The sequence below is a fragment of the Astatotilapia calliptera genome, chromosome 18, assembly GCF_900246225.1.
Source record: "Astatotilapia calliptera chromosome 18, fAstCal1.2, whole genome shotgun sequence".
Taxonomy (NCBI): domain Eukaryota; kingdom Metazoa; phylum Chordata; class Actinopteri; order Cichliformes; family Cichlidae; genus Astatotilapia; species Astatotilapia calliptera.
The window spans coordinates 26,431,462-26,454,911 of NC_039319.1; the positions used below are offsets into that span (position 1 = coordinate 26,431,462).

A 23,450-nucleotide genomic window follows, 5' to 3' on the forward strand; every position below is an offset into this window, starting at 1 on the left:
TGCCCCTGCCTGGGCCACATTCAGCTGGAGGTTTCTTCCTGTTAAAAGGGAGTTTTTCCTTCCCACTTTCGCCAAGTGCTTGCTTATAGGAGGTTTGCGTGATTGTTGGGCTTATATTACTGTTGGTTCTTTACCTTACAATATGAAGCCCTTTGAGATTATTTATATAGCACCACTTCCCATCAACAAATTTGTATATAACTCTATAGCTAACAAATCCCCATAACCATTTACAGAGAGATAGTAATGTTGTAGTAGCAATGTACACAGAGACCCCACCCAAGCAGCTCGAATGTAAGGTTTTTGTTAAGTTTCAAATGGAATTGCCACTGTGGTGTCATGGAATAATAACGTAAGCTGCTCTCAATAGATGTGCTCTCTGTTTTAAAAATCAACCTTTTCATTTTCCTGGAACAGCAAAGATCACAATGAAACATTCACAAATGTTTTTAATTTATTTTATATTGAATGACATTTCAGGAATTCTATTTCCTCCACACACGATCAGCTGCAGAAAATAAATAATGGAAATACCAAGTACCCTTCAGGCTTCAGAAGAAGGTCTCGTCCTGTTGCATCTGGGGACATCCTGACATCAAGCTTGTAATCACATACTGGAACTTTTTTTTTTTAAACAACATGATTAACTGGATTTTTCCACACGTCCCAGTTTTGGTCTGTTTTTTTTTTTTTTTTTTTTTTTGCAAGGAATGTTTTCAGTCTTACATGTGCAGGAGGCTAGTCATCAACAAAGTATTATGGAAAGAGCGCCTCACTTGAAGTTTCCACTGTAAACCTGCTTTTGATTAGGTGGGCTTCTACACAACACGGAAACTAAAAGGCAGATCCCACAGGGCCATTAAACAACAGACACGAGTGACGGCATCTTGAGGTTTGTCATTTATTTCAGTTTGAAACAATTCAAACGTTAATTGACCATAACTCTAGCAAATGCATCTCGATATTAAGGCAGATATCGATTTAACATATTACTTTATATGATTGAAACAGATGCACAGCAAAAGCAATGGGGGAGCGGGGGGAGAGAGAAAGGGTGTAGCAGGGCGAAGAGTTCAACATAATATTTTATCGAGAAAACAGAAACAAATAGCAAAAACACATCAAGTTCATAATATACTGAAGATGGGAAAGAACACAGCTATGTTAAGTATGAAATACCTTCAATAAACTTGGACAACACTAAATGAATCCTTCAAAATAAATGCGAAAACAAGATCACAAGGTCAAAGTTTAGTATTAAAAAACAATCTATGAGCTCAAGTGCATAAAAAGGTACATTTTATTGCAAGAGCTCGTGGTACTGTAAACTTTACACTTGTAGCTCTAGAAGTTACCGTCCAGATCACGCATGCAAAGACAGAGATGGGTTCGGTTACAGGAAATCCTGCAAGACAAAGTTGATCACTTTTCTTGCACATTTTCACGCCAAAAGGAATAAACACAGGAAATCAATTAGTTTGAAGGCATCTAAATAGTCTGAAGCAGAGAATCGACATAATAGACAAACAGACAACACACGAGTGAACAGAAAAGACAAACTGATGTCAGTAACTGGGTGGTGGTTGGGGTGTCATTGGAAAAGGTTAGATTTTTGAGAATTCACAGTGTTCTCATGTGCACTGAAATGAAAACCTGCATTAGCCTGGATGTTTCCCACCCTAATCCTCAATCCAATGCTATAGTATGCGTTTAATAAAGCTTCCTAATATATGTATGGCAGAAGATTTTGTACTTTGCAGCTACATAGAAGGTGAGATTTGTTTAGAGATGAAGGAGACTTCAATTAATTTATTAGATTAAAATCTGACAGGCTGTCTATTCTAACCACAAAATCGGTCCACGCTGAAAGAACTGTGTAACCTGAAGTCTTAATGTACAGCTGAGCCACCAAGATAAATTCAAACCATACATACTCGGATGACAGACTCATACTCCACGTGGTTAATTTAAAACACCCACCTCAAACACGAGGCTCTTTTTCTGCGTGATTCTTTTAAACAGGAAGTAGTGATATATAAGTGATGGAAAAGGAAGTGTGCAAACAGCAGTGTCTGTTCGACCGACTGACGTACTCCCGACAAATAAAAAGGTGCTCATCCACTTCCACCTCTCGCTCACTCTCCGTTTCCCGTCACTAGTCAGTCCTCTCACGTCTGTGCTTTTTCATTTCAGGGTATGGAACAGTATCCTCCGCACGCCCCAGGCCTGGCATGCTCCTGGTCTCCCAGCCGAACTTTCTGACCCTGGTTTTCGCTCTCCCAGAGCCCCGGAGTCTGGAGGATCTTTTCTACCAACTCCTCAAAGGCACATTGGACGCCATCTTTGGTCTTTGCACTGGCCTCTGTGTAAGGGAAGAATTTAAGAGATCAGTAAATAAAGTAAATGTGAGCATTTTCCAGCATGCTACCAAAACTAAACATATCAGTCAGCTGACAAACATGACTAATAAAGTATAAAATGACTTCATAAAAGCAGAAGTCATCCATCAGGATGAAGACATCCTTGCTGCAGATGAAAGCTTCAGATTCTTCTTGCCCTGCCCTTTTCAAAACCCCTTATTGGCCGTTCTAAAATGGAAACTCTGCACAAACCTTAACCTAATTTACCAGAGAGGGCCAGATTGGAGAGGAGAATCAGGAACACGTGCGGACATGGATTTGATAAATGAAAGCTGGCTAGATTTTAATCATAATGCAGCTCGTCTGAGTGACCGCGTCTCTCAACAGCAGAGACTCAGAAATGCGCGAGCAGTATAAACAGCACAGCTCATCTCATCTGAACTACACGCATGACTAACTCAATGATGTCTTGGCTTGTTCCAGCTGTGCACTAACAGTCCTGACTTTTAAGCAGCACTACGGTAAATTCTAATAGCTTTAAGTTACATTTTATGCCTCTCTTACTTTAAACGAGCATGACCGGCCACGCCTGACGTTACTCGAACACAGAAACTCACCGATAAAAAGCATAGAGTGTTTCCGAGCAAACTTCAGCCCCTCGTTTCTGTCCACTTCGCGGTCGTCCTGAATATTAAAAAATAAATAAATAAACATTTGTCATTTGCCCGAATGGTGAGGGAGAATTGTGTACGCATCATAAAAGTACAACACAAGACAAGCAACACTCATTAAAATGCACTATTCTAAGGAGCTCGGAAAGAAAAGCGTCTGGACTTCTTTAAGTTTCCTTGAAGACGTTTCACCTCTCATCCGAGAAGCTTCTTCAGTTCTAAGGGGTAATTGGTGAAGAGTCCCAGATTTTAAGCCCTATGGGAGTGTCTCCAAGAGGTATAATGCCCTCCGCTATCTTATGTGAAGTGGTCACATGACTGCATCATATGACTAACATGCATCATCGTTTTCAAAAGTCTGCGTTTTTGCTGTCCACACTGATCCGCGAAAGCTCTGTTTTGAAATGTATGCGTTTTTGAGAGCGTTTTCAAAACGCTGCGTTTTCCATCAGCGAAAACGTTGTCTCAGTGTGGACGGGAGGCCGAAACGGAGAGAAAACGATGCGTTTTCAAACGACAACGCATTAGTGTGGACGTAGCCTTACTGAGGTCAGAAGGCCAGGATGTGAGGGGGCGTTAAGGTGTCTGGGAAGGGATCTCCAAACTGGATTATAGATGGCAGACAGTTGGTGCCGTAAGCCACCACCCTTTGTTCAAAGATGGTCGTTCACAGTGGACATAGATGGCTTCTTTCACACTTTCAAACAATATGTCTTCTCTGTCCAATATGTGAACATTGGCATCCTCGAAAGAGTGACATTTGTCTTTTAGATGGAGATTGACAGCTGAGTCTTGTCCCATCGAGGTGGCTCTTCTATGTTTTGCCATGCGTTCATGAAGTGGCTGTTTGGTTTCTCCAATGTAAAGGTTTGAGCATTCCTCGCTGTTCTGTGCAGCATATATTACGTTGTTAAGTATGTGTTTGGAAGTTTTGTGTTTGGGATGAACCAGTTTTTGTCTGAGTGTGTGGCTGGGTCTGAAGAACACTGGGATGTCGTGGGAAATCTCCACCATCTGCTCTTAGAACTGAAAAAGGTTTTCAGACGAGAGGTGAAACGTCTTCGAGGAAACTTTAAAAAGTCCAGACGCTTTTCTTTCCCAGCTCCTTAGACTATGATGACCTGGATGACTGAGAACCTTCACAGACAAAATGCACTATTAACCCTTTAAGACATTTCAAGTTGCTATACATCAATACAACCATTATAGCCCAGATTTTAATCATATGTATTCATTAAGTGCATAGTAATTACATAAATTGCAAAAAAGTGCAATAAACTACAAAAAATTGAAAATCGTTTTTGATTTTTTAACATATATTTGTAGTTAGAGAAATTTAAGAGGCTTATCCCTCAAAACTGTAAATACAAAAAAGTTGCACAAAATAGTTTCCCACCACAGAAAATTAATTTTGAGTGTCTTCATAGTTTTATTTTTGAAATACACCAATTTTTATACACTGCAGGAAAAACGAAAATAAATATTATACTGCAAATTTGCAAAAAAGCAGCATATGCATCAAAATAAACTATTTCAAGCAGTGCAATATGAGTCCTAAGCATCCCAGAAACGACACAGAAAGTCATAAAGTCAAAGATAACTTTTAAAAAGAGCAGTATAGGCCCTGAGGCCCTGATCGCAAAAAAGACTACATTTCCGCGAAAATGACGTCACTTCCGGTTTCGGGCAGGTAATGGCGGAAATGCAAAAGTTCGCGCTGACGTCTATTCCAACGTAGGAAGTGTTTTGAACAGCTGATCGGATCGGTAAAGCGTGTTTCTGGAATATTATGTTTTTGTTCCTGCAAGCGCTTTTTATGCAGTTTTTGCAAAGCTTTATGTGGAAGGAAACCGTGACCTAGGACAAGCTGATGGCATCAGATGTAAGTACAACTCCTCCGGTTTCATATGCAAAAAAAATTTTTGCGCTAGCTTACGTGATTGCAGTGCTACTGGGATTTAAAAATAGTTACGCATAACAGAGCGTTCCCGCTCCGATCGGCTCTAAAGGGTTAAACAATATAGGATGAACTGGATTCATAAAACCAGAGCGCAATGTAAAAGGATTTGTAAAAGTGACTCACTTTATCAATTTTGTTCCCAACCAGCATTTTCACTATGTCGTTGCGTGTTGTGTAGGTCTCCAGTTCGTTCAGCCAGTTTTCGAGCTTCGTAAACGTGTCACGCTTTGTGACATCATACACTGAAAAAAGAAAGACGTGACGAGTAAGAAGGAGCTGGAGAAAATCATTACATTACTATAACAGCACTGACAGAAATGCAACTGCCAGTATCGGTCTGTTTTGATCTTGATTTATGTTGCAGTACAGGTAATTACCAAGTATGACTCCCTGTGCGCCGCGGTAATAGCTGGGTGTCAGAGTGCGAAACCGTTCCTGTCCAGCTGTGTCCTACGAAAATAAAAGCGGCAAAAGATTTCTGATACCAAACTTTTAAGGCCAGCGGCACAGCAGCCAATTCCCAGCATCCGACCTCACAGACCATGTGTTTCTGATAAGTTCCACTCGGACAGTCACAATGTGAGCTTGCTGTTGCCTCAGGAACAATTAATCTTTTTTTTTTTCTATCAAGTTTGACTGGAAAACAACACTATTAATATAAAGTGATGGACCACAATACACCTGTCTAATACTCTTTAAATCCCTGATCTGCTGCCATTCCACCTTTGACCCCGTGTGTGTCTTCTAGTTGTGAAGGTTGACAACAAAGCCTTTAGGTCCCAGTGATTGCAGGACAGGGTCCATATGGATTCTGGCAGATGCTCAATCTGATTGGGATGTGAATAGTTTGGAGACCAAGTCTCAGAGCTGGTTCTGATCTTTTTTTCTGTGTCTTTTTTCCCTTTTGTGGCATGGCCTGATGTGTTGCTGCCATTGGGAGAAAGAGTTGGAGTCATACAGGGAATGGGACAATGGTACCCTAGGTGTTTTGTGTTACAGTAACGTCTATGTGAATGCCCGGGACAACGCTTTCCAAGAACACTGCATTATTTTTAACAACAGATGCAATATAAACCTTACTTTTCCCCTCATCACATAAAAACAGAGGCCATTAGGTTTTTCCAATTTTTATAAACCTCCCACACATGTTCTTATTGAGACCAGATAAAATAATAATATCAATAATAATAACTTTTTAGAAAGAAATTTCAAGCACTTCTCTGTATGGGGCTTAGGTTATGGATTCATTGTGCATAGCATGGTTTTACTGGATACTGGGAATACCACCTACGTCCTTCAATTTTGGCTGTACCATGTCACCATCTTGTGGAGAAACGTTTTACTTCATCGTGTTCCCCCCCCCAAACATGAAATGTAGACAACAGGAATAAAAACTTCTGTCTTACCCATATGGCGAGCTTAGCTTTATTTCCATCGATTGCAAGTGTTTTTACTTTGAAGTCCACACCTGATCATTTATAAGAGACAAAAAAGAAAAAATCTTTAAGTTATAAGTTTAAAATCAATAGTAGTTTTCATATATGTGTGTGCGTGTGTGAGTGTGTAAAACCTATTGTGGCAGACTGCTCTGGATCAAAAGTATCCTCTGTGAACCTCAGGAGCAGACTGTAATAAAGATAAAATGGAAATGAGCAGTTCATCCAGTACAACAGGCTATTGTGAGCTAGCCGTAGCTTTGAACAGGTTTCCCTCGAGCAGGGCCACAGGATCGCAATAACTTTATGGTCTTGAAAATGCTAACAGCGCTTGACACCTTTCAGCAAAAAAAAATATTGGAAAGCTTTAAAACTGCAGGAGTAAAGGCCTTTAGACACAGGGCAAGGTGCAAAAAACAAAAAATTTAAACCTGCAACACAAAATTCCAAATTAAGTACCGGTACATGTTTTGAAGTAAGACGTACTCGTTGCCAAATGCAGCGGTCTGATTGATAAGATTTTTTTTATTTGCAGCAAAAAAAAATTAATCCTATCAAATCAAATGGACAGTGTGAGCATCTGCATTAAGAATATGTGTAACTCACGAAACATTCAAACAAATTTTCTACGTCTGTGTGTAAAGGAAGGCCCTTAAGATTAGCAATACTACAGGGTTGTTAGCAGCAAATACTTCAAGCAAACGGTTAGAAAAAGACCAAAAACACTTAAGTGGTTTCAATGTTAACTGGCGAGATTTCATTATATTTTTCAGTCTCTGTGTTCAAGAATTTGCATCCAGAGTCGCCATTTTCAACAGGTCAACTTATCTGATCAAAGTGATACGAGGTGATTTACAAAGAGGGAGCAGGGAATCAGTCAGGATGGAAATAGCTCAAACATTTTTAAGGAAGTATGTAAGCTTTTTCAAAGACTAATTTGTTTCAATTAAGTTGTAAATAAGTGCTGTAAATTTCAGGCAGTAATCTGAGATCAAAGTACGATCTAAAGCAGGGGTAGGCAACCTTTCTGATGATGAGTGCCATCTCAGAAGTCAATGCGCCATATGATTGCATTAGCAATAAATTTAATAACACTCTATATTAACAATTACACACTATATAGAACCACTTTATAGGATTATATTTGTTTGCAGATGTTGGCAGCTATCGGCGAATAGTTATCAGCTATTTTGAAACAAAAAAAGACACTTTTTTATCCATAACAAGACACAGGTCTCCGAGTGTCCAATATTCAGACGGCTACCTGAGGACACTCTTAATGTGAGAGAAAATCTGCTCACACAGATATGCAGAGCCAAATACTGTCAATAAGGCCTCTGCAATGTTCTGAAGACAGTTAAACTTGTCAGGATGATGTCCAGCAGGTGATAATGCAAGCTGCATGAACACACACAGCTGTGGATTCCAGCTGCTTCGATGTTGCATTAACTGGCATTAACTCAGCCAGTTAATGCAAGACAAACCCAGCTGCTCATTGAAGCTTTCTGGTTTGATCAGAAAATAAAACATTGGTCCATACACCTGAAAGTCCCAAAAACGCATTGTGAATTCTGTCTCGAGTCTACGGATGTATCCGTGTATTTCCGTGGTGCTGATGCTGCGCTGAGCAAAAAGCTCCTGAAGCTTTTGAAGTGTCGGAATGTGGAAAGCTTAACAACGTCCCTCTCACCGGTAGGCTAAGTTATTTTTAGCCAATTACAAGTTGAATCTGGTAGTTGGGGTTGTTAGCTAAGATACCGTCATTAAGAAGCGGCACAACTAATGTGTCTATGCGAGCTAATTTGCAATGTGCAGCGCTGGCGCAGCCATTTATTTTTTATTGCACCTTCTCAGATTAATTCTCTGCGTGTCGTGCCCAGGGCTGGACAAAAAAAAATCGGCTCGGGCATTTTGACTAGAGACCGGCCCACCAGGTATTACAGGAAAAGCCATAAAGCCTTTGAATGAAAACAGATGCTGTTGTGACAGTGATGTACAATCTTGTTGGTATATGTATGATTTCTATACATTTTACATCAGATAAAAACTTTGGTTTAAGATTCAGATAATTATTTATTAAAAGCTAGACATTTTAAATGCGAATAAGAAAGAAAAGTATTTCTTTGTGCCCCCCTTCCCTGCTAATGCCCTACCTGGCCCCCTGGCAAAACTTTGCTAGATCCGCCCCTGCACAGTTACCAGCTGTCAGCTACGTAAAAAAGGATCCTGGTGTTATTTGTCTCTCAGAAACAGTTCATAACTTCCCTTCAACTCATTCATGTCACCTAAAAGGTAAACCTGTTTCTCCATCACCTGTTCAGCTCTGATGATTCAGTAAGGACATCTCCTGGTTTCATCTTCATGTTTCCCTCATGTATCCAAACCGATATCATGACCAGCAGCTTTTACAGCTGTGGCTCCAGCAAACATCAGCTGATACTAGAAGGTAATATTAAATAAATTCTAACAACAGCTGATCAAGCTTAAACGTGCTGCTGTTGTTTAGCGCCACATCTGCCGGTTTCCTCTTTCTGGCGTAAAGAAACAAGAGAGAAAAGCCGATCAGCTGATCATTGATCAGTTGCATGATTGAAGTAGCAACAGGAGAGGGAGGGGAGAGAATGAGAGAAGAAGAGGCAGCTGTGCAGCAAAGACACAGAGTAACTCCAGCTTTGTGTCTTTTTCATTCTAGCTAAAGTCCAGGACAAACTGTGTTCCTTTTCAGCTCAATATGAAACACATAATATTTTCTCTGAATACGGGATGGTTGGCAACTCTACTAACCTTATGAATAAAATAAAGTTCACTATCAGTAACATCATAGCATCCACCCAGCTGTATAGAAACTCTGTCATGCTAGCTAGTGCACAGTACGAGTTATTGTAACTGACTGTAAAAAGTCAGCACAACGAAAATAAACTCCACCTAAACTTGGTTCATATCTGACCCAGATAGACTGCAGGTCATAACTTCTCACCTGAAGTTCAGTTCACCTGACACCTGACCGGTGGCCGCCTCGGGTCTCTCCTCCTCCTGCCTCCCCTTTCCTTCATCCACCTGCTGGCCTCCACCACTTGCTAATGTTACTGAATCTGTGGAAGCTCCGCCATAGCCACCAAACAACTGAGTTATTTTTACGCACCGGCCAGCATCTGGCCAGTCCACCACCTTTCATTGCTTATACCGTTACAAATAAAGAAATAAATAAAATCATCGGCCCATAAAAACAAAAAATCACCATCGGCCCACTGAGCAAATGCCCGGTATGCCCGATGGCCAGTCCAGCTATGGTCGTGCCATCAGTTAACCCTTCACGTGCCTAGGGTTGCCGACCCCTGATCTAAAGGTAACATTACAAAAACAAAAATGAAAACATGGATTTTAACAGTAACTTAACTGACTTAAAATTGTTAGAAAATGATTTAAAGGACAAGTGGGCACATGCCAAAAGATTGTAAAGGCACCAGAATTTTAACTACTTTTCCCCCCAAACATGAGTACTTTGTACTTCATGATCTAATTGACAGACAAGCCTCTCGCTCTGCCAGGGGTGCAGTGGTAGGTTAAGGCCACCTGCAGTTTCTCGTTGTGTTTTGAAGAGAAGCTTCTGTGCAACTGTAATGGTATTTTAGTGCACACTGGCCTACGCATGTTTACCTGACAGACATAACACCTTTTGTGCCCAGAGTATCATCAGCCCTGCGTCATTCACAGCCTGTTCAAACAACCGTTTACTAATAGAACTTGTGCACTTTCCTCATCTCTCCTGTTAGTCTGCAGCTCTGTCTCGTTCACACTGTCAGCTGATTAACACCTGCTGCTCATTGAGCCCATGTTAACTAGCAATCATTGCATTTTAGCACTGGCAGCTTCATACTTAATAGGAGGTAACAGTCTGGCATTGCTTTGCGCATAATAAGGTTAAGGCACTTTATTTTCAGACAAATAAACAGGTGCCAGACCATTTAGAGATTTAAAAACCAATAAAAGGACTTTAAAACGGATCCTAAATTCAATTGGAAGCCGGTGTAGAGAGGCCAAAATCGGAGTGATGTGGTCAAATTTCCCTCTGCCAGTTAAAAATCGTGCCGCAGTATTTTGCACTAGTTGCAAGCGTGACAAAGTGCCCTGCCCAACCCCTATTAAAAGAGAATTGCAATAATCTAAACATGAAGTAATAAAGGCATGAATAACACTGAAAGGGCTTAACCTTCGTTAAACGTCTGAGGTGATAGGATGCTGATTTTACCACCCCGTTTACGTGGTCATCAAAGGTAAGTGCAGAATCAATTTTTACTCCGAGATTTGTGATCGAATTCTTTAGTTGGGAAGTCAAAGCTCCAAGATCAACATCTGGAGCGTGAGAAAAAACGATTTGGGCCAAATAAGATCGCTTCTGTCTTCCGATCATTAAAATTTAAAAGGTTTTTTGCAATCCATGCTTTAACATCGCTAAGGCAGTCAAGCAGAGGTCGACTTGGGAGACTATCAGAATGACTAAAAGGTAAATAAAGCTGGCAGTCATCTGCATATAGATGGAATGACACTTTATGTTTTCGGAAAATCGCACCAAGAGGCAAAAGGTACAGTGAAAACAATAATGGCCCAAGAATAGATCCCTGAGGCACACCCCAAAGCAGAGGAGCCACAGAGGATGAAGCGGATCCCAACTTAACACAAAAGGTCCTATTTGAAAGATAGGACTTAAACCACACAAGTGCCGAACCAAAAATTCCCACACAGTGCTGTAAGCGGGAGATCAGCAAATCGTGATCCACTGTGTCAAATGCAGCAGTCATGTCCAACAGGACCAGCACTGCATATTTACCACGGCCTGTCGCTATCAGACCGTGGTAAAAATGTGGTAAAAATCTATTTAAATATTAAGGTTTAAAGTCCCACACCATAACAAAGGAAACGTGGAAATTGCTTCCGCTTGTCGCAGACCAAAGAGAAATTAATTTTATTGACTGAACAGGTATTCTCAGTGTGTGTTCTGTGTTTCCAGCAGTGTGAAACAGACTAATCAGCAGATTAGAATTATGTAGAACAACATTTCTAAATCACCAAATTAAAACACGGACAGTTCCCTAACAATGCGACGCACAGTTTGCATTTTGCAATTTTGATTTTACTAAGATATGGCTTAACAATGGCTTACATCATTTTCTTAGGGTTTATTAAAGTATTCTGATTCTGAACAACTTGCACATATAAGATAGATTCCCCCAGCAGAGACTGCCGTGAATAAAAAACTGTGAAAACATGGCGCTTCCAGATGATTTTGAACATAACCTGCTCCCAACAGTTTTAGTTTGTATTCTTTCAGCTGCAGACTAAGTGCTGTTTATGGTTTGAGAGTAAAGCTTAAATACAAAAACAGAATTCAAAATTTGATATGAGGTCAGCGAGTACCGAGTCAGTGTCTTGCTATTGTTTATAAAATAATAAAGCTGTTGTAAAATTGTTTGCTGCTAACAGGAGAAAAAACATTAAGGAATAAAGTCGCATTTAAAAATCTATATTATTTAATATTTATTTATTATTTAATCCTACTGTTCGGGCAGAGAGGTTGGTGGGTCCTTTGGGAATGGTGACGCTATTTTCTGGAGAATTGATTATTCAGCAACTGGTTAAAAAGCCTGACCCAAGACACCCAAGTCATCTCTGGTAGAAAACATTTTTTTCTTTTAATATGTGACCATATTGTGCAGCTCCTGAAGAGCTATAAAGGCAAACACTGCCCAGCCCTAGTTTTGTGCTTACATTTGCTACTGCTTATCAGTGACAGCGGTTTGTTGGAAAAAGATGGCCTTCCATTTACTTTACAACCATCAATAAAACGTTCAGAATTTCTTTGGAATCTATGTCGTCAGAGATTTCATTGTTGCCCACCCCTACTGCTAGCTGCAAGCTAATGACACAGTGGATGCATTTTCCAAGAAGTTTAATTGTTTTGTTTGAGTTTTTTTTTTTTTTTTTTATCAAATCATGGATCTATACATGATGTGCTGTTGAACTTATTTGGATACATCTGAATACATTAAATACTCTGACATGTTTTTAGAAGCAAATTCATAATCATAAGATTATAATTCTGGGCAATTTAGAGTTTATACTGACCAGTAGGTGCTGGCTAAACTGGGGCTATGTGCAGTGCTGTGGTGCTGTTTACAGTAATGGGTGCTGGACTGGTGCAGGGCAGACTGTGCTAGGTTAGCTCCCGAGTAAAAACACAGATATCATCAGAGAGAAACACGTAATTGAACTGTTAGTTCCTGAGAGTGTTGAAAGTATGGCCTCCTGGTGAAAATCTTGTAAAACCTTACTTGTGTGCATAGTCAGGTGATTTAAAAAAATCTGATTTAACTTAATATTATGTACTTGAATTGTTTGTTTTTTTTAATTGAAATTAATTGAAATAACACTCAAAAAATGGAGTGCTCATTTGCATTTCAATGCAGCTGCTGTATAATAGGGTTTGGTTCTCAAAGGAGATATCACTTTGGATTTGAGCTGATCAACACTTGCAAATTCCGCATTTATACTGGCTAGAGGCTGGAAGCAGACAAGGCTCCTGTAACGTGGGCCTTTATATTGTAGAATACAGTTGGTTAAATTCACAAAGGGAAAAAACTAAACAAAAAAATCCAAACCTGCAATAGGACAGGTCAGCTGATCCCAGGCTGTACACAAAGAAAGCCTTCTGAAGCTCAGAGTAGACATTATTATGTAAGATATTTGTAGTTTTCCCCTAACCTGCCAAATCTCACTGCAACCCCCGAGCATATGTCTTTTTTTAAACTTCAAATCTACTTCTAAAATGTTCAGAAATGTGTCTAATCTGTTACCAGGAACATCTGAAGTTTGTGAATACAGGCTGAAATGTTGGCATCAACAGACACCATGAAAACCAGTTAAGCTGGAACACTGGGCAGCGAGAAAGAAACTTACACAACAATGTCAACATTCACAACAGGCTAGCTGCTAAGCTCGCTAAAACACAGACAAACCTGGACTTTCCGACGCCACTTTCACCAATTATCAACAGCTTCAGAGTCGTCAACACATCGTCGTCCATATTTGTCTTGGAGTTAGTTTACCTTTGACTCTGAATTAACTAAAAACGATTTTACAGATATTTTTTTACTGTGTTTTAGGATAGCAGGCGGCTATCAGTTCCGATGATAGCCTACTGCTCACGCAACTTCCGGCCAAAGTGCGACGCGCGACGTCACCGGTGTTCGCGAGATTTGAAAATGAAACACAAAAAAATATTATTATTATGTTGATACTAAATTATTTAGTTTTTAAGTATGAAGATTCTCTAACAATTATTTAAAGTGGCAAAGAACTTGTATAAAATATATTAGCTCTCCTGATAAAGGTTCTAATTTCCTTGTATTATGCTATGAAAATGTTGCAGCAGTTTATTGAAATATGCAAGCATACATGGAAATACAGAATATATATATATATATATATATATATATATATATATATATATATATATATATATATGGAGGAATTGGGGATAATTGATGTTTGGAGAGAGTTACATCCTAAAAGCAGGGACTATACCCACTACTCCTGCCCCCATAGGACCTATACTCTAGAATAGACTATTTCTTTATGTTCAGTAATGACTGTACTAGAGTAAAGGGATGTCAAATTAAAACGATAGATCTTTCAGATCATAGCTCTATTTCACTGTCTTTGAGTTTAGAGAAGAAAGCAAGGAAGGTGCTGTGGAAACTGAATTCAACCATATTAAACGATCCCATACTAAAACAAAAGTTAAGAGAAGAAATAAAGGATTTTCTTGAATTAAATGATACCGGGGAAGTGTCGCAAATCATATTATGGGATTCCTTAAAGGCAGTAATGAGAGGAAAAATAATTTCAATGACCTCCCATCTGAAAAAGATAAAGCTTCAAAAATTTGTCAACCTTCAGGCAAAGTTAAAACAACTACAACGGGAAGATGGATACAAAAGTAATTCTGAGAAAAAAAAAGAAATAAAAAAAATACAGGTCGAAATTGATGAAATTTATACACAAGAAACTCAAAAGAAAATTATTTTTTTTAAAGCAGAAATATTATGAGATAGGAAGCAAATCCTCTAAAGTCTTAGCCTATAAACTGCGTAAACAGAGATTGGAAAACACAATTTTTAAAATAAAAAATCCTCAAACAAGGATAATGGAAAATCAATTAGAGAAAATTCAAGAGAGCTTAGAGTCGTTCTATAAAGAACTGTATACCCAACCACAAACAACGGATGAAATAAAAATTGATAATTTTTTGAACAAATTAAAACTACCAATTTTAACGAATCTCCAAAACGAAAGTTTACTCCAACCAATAACAACCAAAGAACTTCACCTGGCAATATCTAAATTAAAAGTAGGTAAGACCCCGGGTTCGGATGGGTACACTGCAGAGTGGTATAAAAACCTTGAAGAGGACTTGCTTCCTACTCTATTGAATACATTCAACTGGATCATGCAAAAGGGTAAATTACCCCCCTCATGGAAGGAAGCAGTTATTTCCACCATTCCCAAAGAGGGTAAAGATAGGACAGAATGTAGCAGTTATCGACCCATTAGTGTATTAAATTTGGATTATAAACTATTTACAGCAAAGATTAGAAAAAATCTTACCTGACATAATAGACCTGGATCCTTGCAGTTTCATTCAACAAAGGCAAACAATGGACAACATAAGGCGTTCCCTACATGTTATTGAACAAATAAACAGAGATGGGGTCCAGGCAATGTTGGTGGGACTGGACGCTGAGAAAGCCTTTGATTCAGTCAGATGGCTTTTTCTTTATAAGGTACTGAAGACTTTTGGTTTTCACAATAAATTTATTTTAATAATACAATCCCTTTACGATAAACCAAGGGCTCGCGTGAAAGTCAATGGAGATTTATCTGAATCATTTACTCTAGAAAGAGGGACCAGGCAGGGTTGTCCAGTCTCACCACTTTTATTTGCACTTTATATTGAGCCCCTTGGTCAGTTTATAAGAAACAATACCAAAATTAAAAGTATTGTAGTTGCTGGGGAAGAACAAAAAGTTGCAATGTTTGCAGATGATGTCTTGGTCTTTTTGAAGGAACCCGAAGAATCATTTGAGGAGTTGATGTCCTCTCTATCTGTTTTTGGGGAATTGTCAGGTTATAAATTAAACCTAAACAAAACACAGGTAATGACACTAAACTATACAGCATCTAACACTTTACGAGATAATTATAATATAAATTGGGAAGCTGAAACACTTAAATACTTGGGAATAATTCTAACTAAGAATATTTCTAATCTATCACAAGTAAATTATGGTCCCTTGTCACAGGCCATAAAATTTGATTTAGATAGGTGGAATTTGGTGCCTTTCTTAAATTTAAACTCAAGGATATCAGCAGTGAAAATGAATGTACTCCCAAGACTCCTCTATTTATTTAGAACTTTGCCTGTTGAAGTAAGTCACACACAGTTTGGTGAATGGGACAAATGGATTTCGCACTTTATTTGGCATGGGAAAAAACCAAGAATTAAATTTAGATCTTTACAGTTAAGCAAGGCAAAAGGGGGGGGGGGGGGGGGGGGGGGGGGGGCAACGCTTCCATGCTTACAATACTACTATTATGCATCTCAGGTCATCCCCCTGCTGCAATGGTGTAACCCGAGTTTGAAAGCTAAGTGGAAATCCATAGAATTCAATACAACCCCTAAATTCCAACTACAAGCCTCAATTGCGGATAAAAAAATTGGCAGACCGTTTAAAAAATAAAGGACCATGGATTAGCCACACTTTAAAAATATGGAATAAAGTGACTGAAATATGTGGTAGTGAACGAATATTAAAAGTATTTAGATGGTGTGCTTATGACACAGATTTTAAACCAAATGAAAGTGATAATAGATTTCAGTCTTGGATAGAGAGTGGACTAACAACATTCCATTCCTTCACACATAAAGGGACACTACAGAGTTTCCAGTCATTACAAATAAGAAACGGCTTAAGACAAGTAGATTTCTTCAGGTTTCTTCAAATGAGGGATTACTTTAATAAACACTGCAATATCTCAAACCTGAATATGGTCGAGTCAGAAATTTTTAAGATAGTTAAATTAGCATATGATAGTTCCCTGAGAAAGGCAATCTCCAAACTATATGATGTGCTCCTTCAAGCAAGGAAGGATACTACTCAAAATGTTAAGATTAAATGGGAATTGGAATCGGGGATGGGTATAACAAACGAGAACTGGGAGAGGATTTGTAATTTTCATTGGTACTCAACAAGTTCTCTATCTTGGAGAGACCACTGTTGGAAGAACATTATTAGATTTTTTAAAACTCCTCATCAGACTAAATATAAAAATGGGACAGCAGAATGCTGGAGAAGATGTGGATCAGAAGAGGCACATCATTATCATATCTTTTGGGACTGCCCTAACTTAAAAAACTACTGGCTGGGAATCCATAAGACTTTGTGTGAGGTTTTTAAGATAAAATTTGACATCAATTTTGTAAATTTGTACCTGGGCTTGGTTGCTGACTCGGTCCGGGGAGGGGACACAAAACTCTTACAAGTGTTATTAGCGGCCAGCAAAAAATCTATAACCAGAAAGTGGTTAAATCCAACTCCGCCAACACTTGAGGATTGGTTTAATGTGGTTTTCGAAATATTTAAAATGGAAAAATTGACATTCCTTCTAAAAATTCGGAAAGACAAATTTTACAAAATATGGAATAAATGGATTAGTTTTGTGTCCCCCATCCGCCCTGAATTTAGGTAAGACCAGCCCTGAATTGGTGTATTTTGGTGTATCTCCCATGTATCGTACAATGTTAGGTTGACCCTCAACTTCATAATATGTACCTAATGTAGTTTTTGTAAATAAGTTAAACATGCTGCATTATGTAACACATTGTCAAGCCAATGAGTTAATTTTATTTTTTTTCCTTTCCTTTTTTTTTCTCGACTAAACAATGTCAATGCACTTTATTGTAATAAGTCCCTTTTTTTTCTTTCAATAAAAATATAATTTAAAAAAAAAAGGAAATACAGAATATAAAGAAAAATCAGAGTCTGTACGTTTCCAATAACCTTGATCTTTATTATTCAACACAGCCTGAACTCTGTGAAGCAGCTCTCTTGTCATTTCTTTAAGTAGTCGAATAGTTCCCCAGGCTTCTTGGAGGACATTCAAAGCTCTTCTTTGGATATTGGCTGCCTTTTCTTCTGCTCTCTGTCAAACTTATTCCACACCGTTTCATTAGCAGTGTGGGATGCATCTCTCAAGTCCTATCTGGTGTCTTTGCATGAGTTTTCAAAATAATATTTAATGTCTGTCATAATTGTGCTATCTTCATTTTGTGGATGTTCCCATGGCTTTTGTGACAGGCAGCTTATAACAAAGTGCCTAGACAAACAATTTAAAATTGCTTACTTAAGTTAGTTTTATGCTTTTTTATGACCTTTAAAGGTTTAAAGGTTTATGATCCATAGACCAGTGTTATATCGTTTAACAAACAATAAACAATTTGAAAGACCTTCAGAAATCCCGGTGAACTATTGCTCAAGAGCACTTTAAAACTCCTTTGAATTAAAATATAAAGAAATGAGGGGTTCTCAAGATTTTTTGCAGGGGTGGTGCAGAGAAGAAGCAATAATCTAGTTTTTCTAGAGTGAGTTTCACCTACGTTACTTCATTTAATTGGTGTTTGGTCAGAAATAATAAGAAAATGCAAATATATGTTTACACTATGCAAGTTATTCATGACTTACATAAATGAGCATCCCCTAAAACCAACTAAATGCTACCAGGATTTGAAAAGCTGATCAAGGCAAATGCATTTAGTGTCAAATACAAGTGAGTTAAACATAAAGATTGGAAACTAATTTCTGTTACAAGCTATTAATAAAAGCTTTTAATAATGCATCTTTGTTCCTGTTTGTTGGGATTTCTCCCGATCTTAACAGTTAAATGTTTGATTTTGTTAGTTCTAGTATTTACACACATGTTCTTGCTCTGCTATGGGCCAGTTTACCCTTCAGGCTGAACTGAAATTAGTGCATGGAACCACAACCACAGGAAATGACTGCCTTCAGGTGGGGTTACCTTTCAAGTGCCTAAATAAAGAGTCACATAATGGAGCACAACATGTCTTTGTTTTGTGCATCGGCTTCCTTCCATCAATCCTAAAAGGCCCTCCTTTGTGTAACCTTTACGTTACCCGAACCATGACATGGTATCGCCCGAGGGTTGTGGGGGAATAATAACGGGTTGCGTTTGCCGCAGTTAACGCTGTGATGCTTGAACTGTGAAATAGTCAGAAAATTCGTCTTTAAAAAGAAAAAAGAAAAAACTAGGGTGTTTCTTGAACCTGGCCAATGAAAAATGAAAATGAAAAAGGTGTTAAATATAAATTTACATATATGAATTTGGATTTGTATCATATTTGCTTTTGTGCAAATTATTTAGGCGTTTTGAGGGGAGAGAAATCACACTGTTTTAAGCTGTGCTGGTAAACTAAAAGTAGTCTGAAAAACTCATGCATCGAGTATGATGCATTTGCATTGCTGGGTTAATTATATGAGGTGTGTCATCTGACTGATAAGATTACAAGAGAAAGAGCGTCTTTTTCCCATCCGTTTATATCCTCATTGTCCATAACCTGTCATTGGCACTGATAACCACACTGAACTTTGTACTAACATACTGGAAACCGTCAAGTACTCAGTGAGGTCATTGTGATCTACATATTATTACCAACATTTTTAGCTTATGTGTGGTTTTGAGCACTTAAAAAGAAATGCTGTAAGCATGTATTTAGAAATATTGGATTCAGAAAGTTACAAATGGATTGTAATAGTGTCATGAAATTGAAATAAAAAAATGACGCCAAGATGGTTATAGTATAACCAAAAGGAGGAGGCAGCAGTTCCCCACTCTATATAAATGAGTGCTCAGGAGGTGTGGTGGTGTTGAGCGCTCAGGAGAGCTCATCTGTTTTTTTGGTCTGCTGTTAGTGCATCTTCTTTTTAATCACACTCTGGGAAATCTTTTTAGTTGAAATTTGCTCTTCTCCGTTTATTTTTATTTTTTTTGAAGTGTTTTGCTTTTTTTACAGATTCCAAAGATGATTTTTTTTTGTGATACAACAGGATTAAGCAACAAGAAACTCTAGCAAAGAGTGAGATAGAACCAATGAACCGTATGAAAGCGACTCTTCCTGAACAAGCTCACTGAGTGAGCCTTTCCTCAAACCACATCTGCTGAAAAGAAACTGCAACAAAGAACATGGAGCCAAACAGGAATGTGCGGCACAGTAAATGCTTCTGACAGCAGCCTGTGACGATAGTTTGAACATTTCTGAAAACAAAGGAGCAACCGATTTATATCCACAAAACATATTTTTGAGCTTCTATCATCCTGTCAAAGGAGCCAGGTTTTGCAGCTATGGCCAGATGTCGCATGGATTGCATAGAAAAGCCCCTTCAGAGCTTCTTTAAGAAGATGGGTAAATCTGTTGGATCCAATCCCTGGTGGTTCCTCATTGCCCCCCTTATTGTCTCTGCAGCTCTGGGAAGCGGGTTTTATTTTACTCAGGACAGAATCTCCAACAATATTGAAGAGGAGTTTACACCTTTTAATGGACCGGCCAAGACAGAGAGGAAGTACTTCAGTGAAATGTTTCCAGAAGATGATTCCATGTTTTCAAGTTTGCGGCAGACCACAGATGGAAACTATGCCACTCTCATAGCTACAAGCGAGACTAATATTCTGACTGTTAAAATGCTTGAAGAAATCCTCACGTTGGACTCTAAAATCAAGAACATGTTGGTAGAATTTGACAAGGAATCATTTAAATATGAGGGCATCTGTGCTAAGGTGATGAAAAACTGCATTTCAAACATCATTCTAGATATCATTCAATACAATGCCGAAAATATAAAAGCTGTCACACTGACATTCCCGTGGTATCACAATGGTAGCACAAATTTGCCGTTGTATACAAGTCTGGGGGGTGTGACTCAAGGAGACACTTCAGTTGTTGAAAGCGCTAAAGCTATACAACTCTATTACTATTTAAAAGAGGGCAACAAAACAAAAAATGACCTTTGGTTGGAAAGCTTCATTAGTTTGGTGTCAAATAGCTCCTCACCTTCCCTCCAGGTAAGAACTCACATTTTGTGTTTAAGTTATTATCCTCCCACTTGGTGAGATTGTTCCTGCTCATTCTTTTTCCAATCTTCTAGGTATCATACTCCACCTCAATGTCAATGCAGTGGGAATTTGAGAAATCTCCAGATTCTGTCATCTCTTTATTTTCCATCACCTACTCTATTGCCATCACATTTTCCATCATAACTTGCTGGAGGTCAGAAAAACATAACAGCCAAGCCTGTCATTGAATGTATATTTGACAAATTACTTTAAAGATAAAATAAAATATGAGTTTGTTTTTTCAGGTTGGATAATGTGAGGACGAAGGTGTGGGTGGGGTTCTGCGGCGTTCTCTCTACAAGTCTAGCGGTCGTGAGTGGTTTTGGTTTGCTCTTGTTGGTGGGCCAGCCTTTTGTAATGACAGCTGCCTCCTGTCCCTTCATGATTCTAGGTGAGGCTCTGTTAAACAGAGGTGTGGACTCGAGTCACATGACTTGGACTCGAGTCAGACTCGAGTCATTAATTTTATGACTTTAGACTTGACTTGAAAAAATGTTCTAAGACTTGTGACTTGACTTGGACTTTTACACCAATGACTTGGGACTTGAATTGGACTTGAACCGGTTTACTTGAAAAGACTTGATATTTTACCCCAAATATAAAATTTAACATGCATATTATATAGAGATTGAAAATGTGACGTCATTCACGGGTAGAACCGCAAAGGATTCTGGGAACTCGTGGCAAGAGGTACTAGCGCACGCAGGCTTTCAATTGAAATCACAGCGATAAAAAGAAACACAAAAATGTCAAGAAGCTGTTGTATTATTAACTGCAATAGCCGGTCGCATGACAGCCACGGGAAGCCGACGGGTAAAGAGATCGGTTGTTATCGGATTACGACGTTGAAGAGAAATTGTTCGAGCCATGTTTCCGAAGTAACAAAGACGCGACGGATGGCCTGGATTGCAGCCATTCAAAGATCAAATATAACGTCCCAGAACCCTCCAGCTCACAGGTTAGTCTGCTCCAAGGATTTACACGAAGGTCAGTGTCTTTTAGTACTTAATACGTCATTTTCATAACATAATTAGTGATATAGGTTACAAGCAAGTCTGGCGCTGAACAGAAATTGTCGCGCTATGCTCCTTTGTTTATTGTGCATAAATAGTGAATTGTCCTGACACAATATTGCGTTTCGCTTCTGTTATTATGGTACATTGACAAAAACACATACTTTTATTCACAGGATAAAACAGTTGTTTTGTATCACTAATTGCCCAGTACGATTACAGCATACAGTATTATTGTCACTGCTACATTTCTGTAACGCGTACCAGAAATTATTTCCACTACTAATTAATTACCCTTGAGCTCAAAGGTCCTATTAATAAACGGTTAACGAATGTATATTTATGACGACAATTTGTGAGACTGGTAAACTTATGATACGTACGATGGTCTTTCGTTCTACACGGTGCATTTCAAGGTCCTGCACCCATCCATCGGTAAACTGTACCTGGGCTTGTTGCAGTGACCTGAAGTTACTAAACTTCATGAGTGTGTGCACTCACTCCAAGAACCGTATGATTTTAAATATGCATATAAATATGCTAAGATAGCTGACTTCATCTAACTAGCAAATGTTGTCCAGGCTACGTTGGTGATGCAGTTTTTTTTAATATGTATGATATTTTTGTCATGCGATTTTAAAGCTGGTCCTACAACCGCATCCAAGAATAACATGCAGCTTATCTCAGAACTGTCGGTGAAAATTATTCTTGGAGCTAGGTTTAATTGAGCTGCATTTTAAAGAGGTGCAATTTCACAATTTGTGTATATTTTCTAAGTTCACTATTTTGTCATGTGTTGAGAAAAACACAGATTTTAAAATTACATGGTCTAATATTTACATTTAGCATATAACTGCAACATGCCTTTTCGTTTTTTGTTTTTTTTTAAAGACTCGAAAGGACTTGAAATTCAAAGTTTCAGACTTGTGACTTGACTCGGACTTTTACACCAGTGACTTGAGACTCGACTCTGACTTGCCTGACATTACTTGAGACTTGACTTGAGACTTGAGGATAAAGACTTGAGACTTACTTGAGACTTGCAAAACAATGACTTGGTCCCACCTCTGCTGTTAAACATTCAGGTCAAAGTGTTCAGTTAAGGCAGCAGTTTGTAGAAAATGTTATGCCAGAAAAAGCTTTAGCAAGATTTTCACAGCAGCGATTGTCAACAAGACCTGCATTCTTAAAATAACACTTACAGTTGATTGATTTCAATGTTTTCTAAGAAACTACCATTACAGCTGATGGTAACCCTGTCATTAGTGCTCTCTATCTCCCCTAACCCTAGCCTTGTAGACACTCACACAAACACACACCAATACTCTAAGCCTGAAGTCTTATTTTGTATTTTAAAAATATTCCCCACTCTGACTTTTATCACTAAAGGTATTGGGATCGATGATATGTTCATCATGATCTCCTGCTGGCAACAGACTCGTGTTCTGGACAGCGTGCCAAAACGGCTGGGTGAGACCTACAAAGATGCTGCCATCTCCATTACCATTACCACCCTCACCGATGTGCTGGCTCTCTTCCTGGGCTGCATCACACCCTTTGGCTCAGTCCAGTCCTTCTGCCTCTATGCTGGAATTTGTCTTTGCTTCTGTTACTTCTACAGCCTGACTTTCCTGGGTGCATGCATGGCTTTAAATGGGCAGAGAGAAGCAGAGAACAAGCACTGGATCACCTGCATCGAAGTCCCAAGTGATGCACCAGGGAAATCAAAAGCCTTCTGGTTGTGCTGTACTGGGGGTTGGTACAACAAA

The 23,450-nt window shown here is 38.8% G+C and overlaps 2 protein-coding genes across 2 annotated transcripts in view; one reads left to right on the forward strand and one right to left on the reverse strand.

Moving 5' to 3' along the window:
• Positions 1–882: 882 nt before the first annotated feature.
• On the reverse strand, positions 883–13,664 carry LOC113010899 (ras-related protein Rab-18-B). Its single transcript, XM_026150166.1, has 7 exons — positions 13,441–13,664; positions 6,562–6,617; positions 6,398–6,459; positions 5,369–5,441; positions 5,115–5,233; positions 2,978–3,044; positions 883–2,362 (listed from the first exon to the last, which is right to left on the reverse strand). The coding sequence occupies exons 1-7, from the start codon at positions 13,506–13,508 to the stop codon at positions 2,190–2,192; spliced, it is 618 nt and encodes a 205-aa protein (XP_026005951.1). The 5' UTR covers positions 13,509–13,664; the 3' UTR covers positions 883–2,189.
• A 5,265-nt stretch (positions 13,665–18,929) lies between these two features.
• ptchd3b (patched domain containing 3b) overlaps positions 18,930–23,450 on the forward strand; it is a 5,682-nt gene continuing 1,161 nt past the window's right edge. The window contains exons 1-4 of the mRNA XM_026150121.1: positions 18,930–20,617; positions 20,701–20,822; positions 20,914–21,059; positions 23,071–23,450. The exon at positions 23,071–23,450 is cut by the window's right edge and continues 1,161 nt beyond it. Of these exons, the coding sequence (XP_026005906.1) occupies positions 19,901–20,617; positions 20,701–20,822; positions 20,914–21,059; positions 23,071–23,450 (1,365 nt within the window). The 5' untranslated portion in view covers positions 18,930–19,900. The remainder of the gene's footprint in view (positions 20,618–20,700; positions 20,823–20,913; positions 21,060–23,070) is intronic.

Excerpts from the sequence above, each read along its gene's own strand:
- LOC113010899 (XM_026150166.1), bottom strand. The coding sequence starts at position 13,508 with ATGGACGACGATGTGTTGACGACTCTGAAGCTGTTGATAATTGGTGAA. Across the intron at positions 3,045-5,114 it reads TTGGGAACAAAATTGATAAA|GACGACCGCGAAGTGGACAG; the intron begins GTGAGTCACTTT and ends TTTAATATTCAG. Across the intron at positions 2,363-2,977 it reads ACACTCTATGCTTTTTATCG|AGGCCAGTGCAAAGACCAAA; the intron begins GTGAGTTTCTGT and ends TCCCTTACACAG.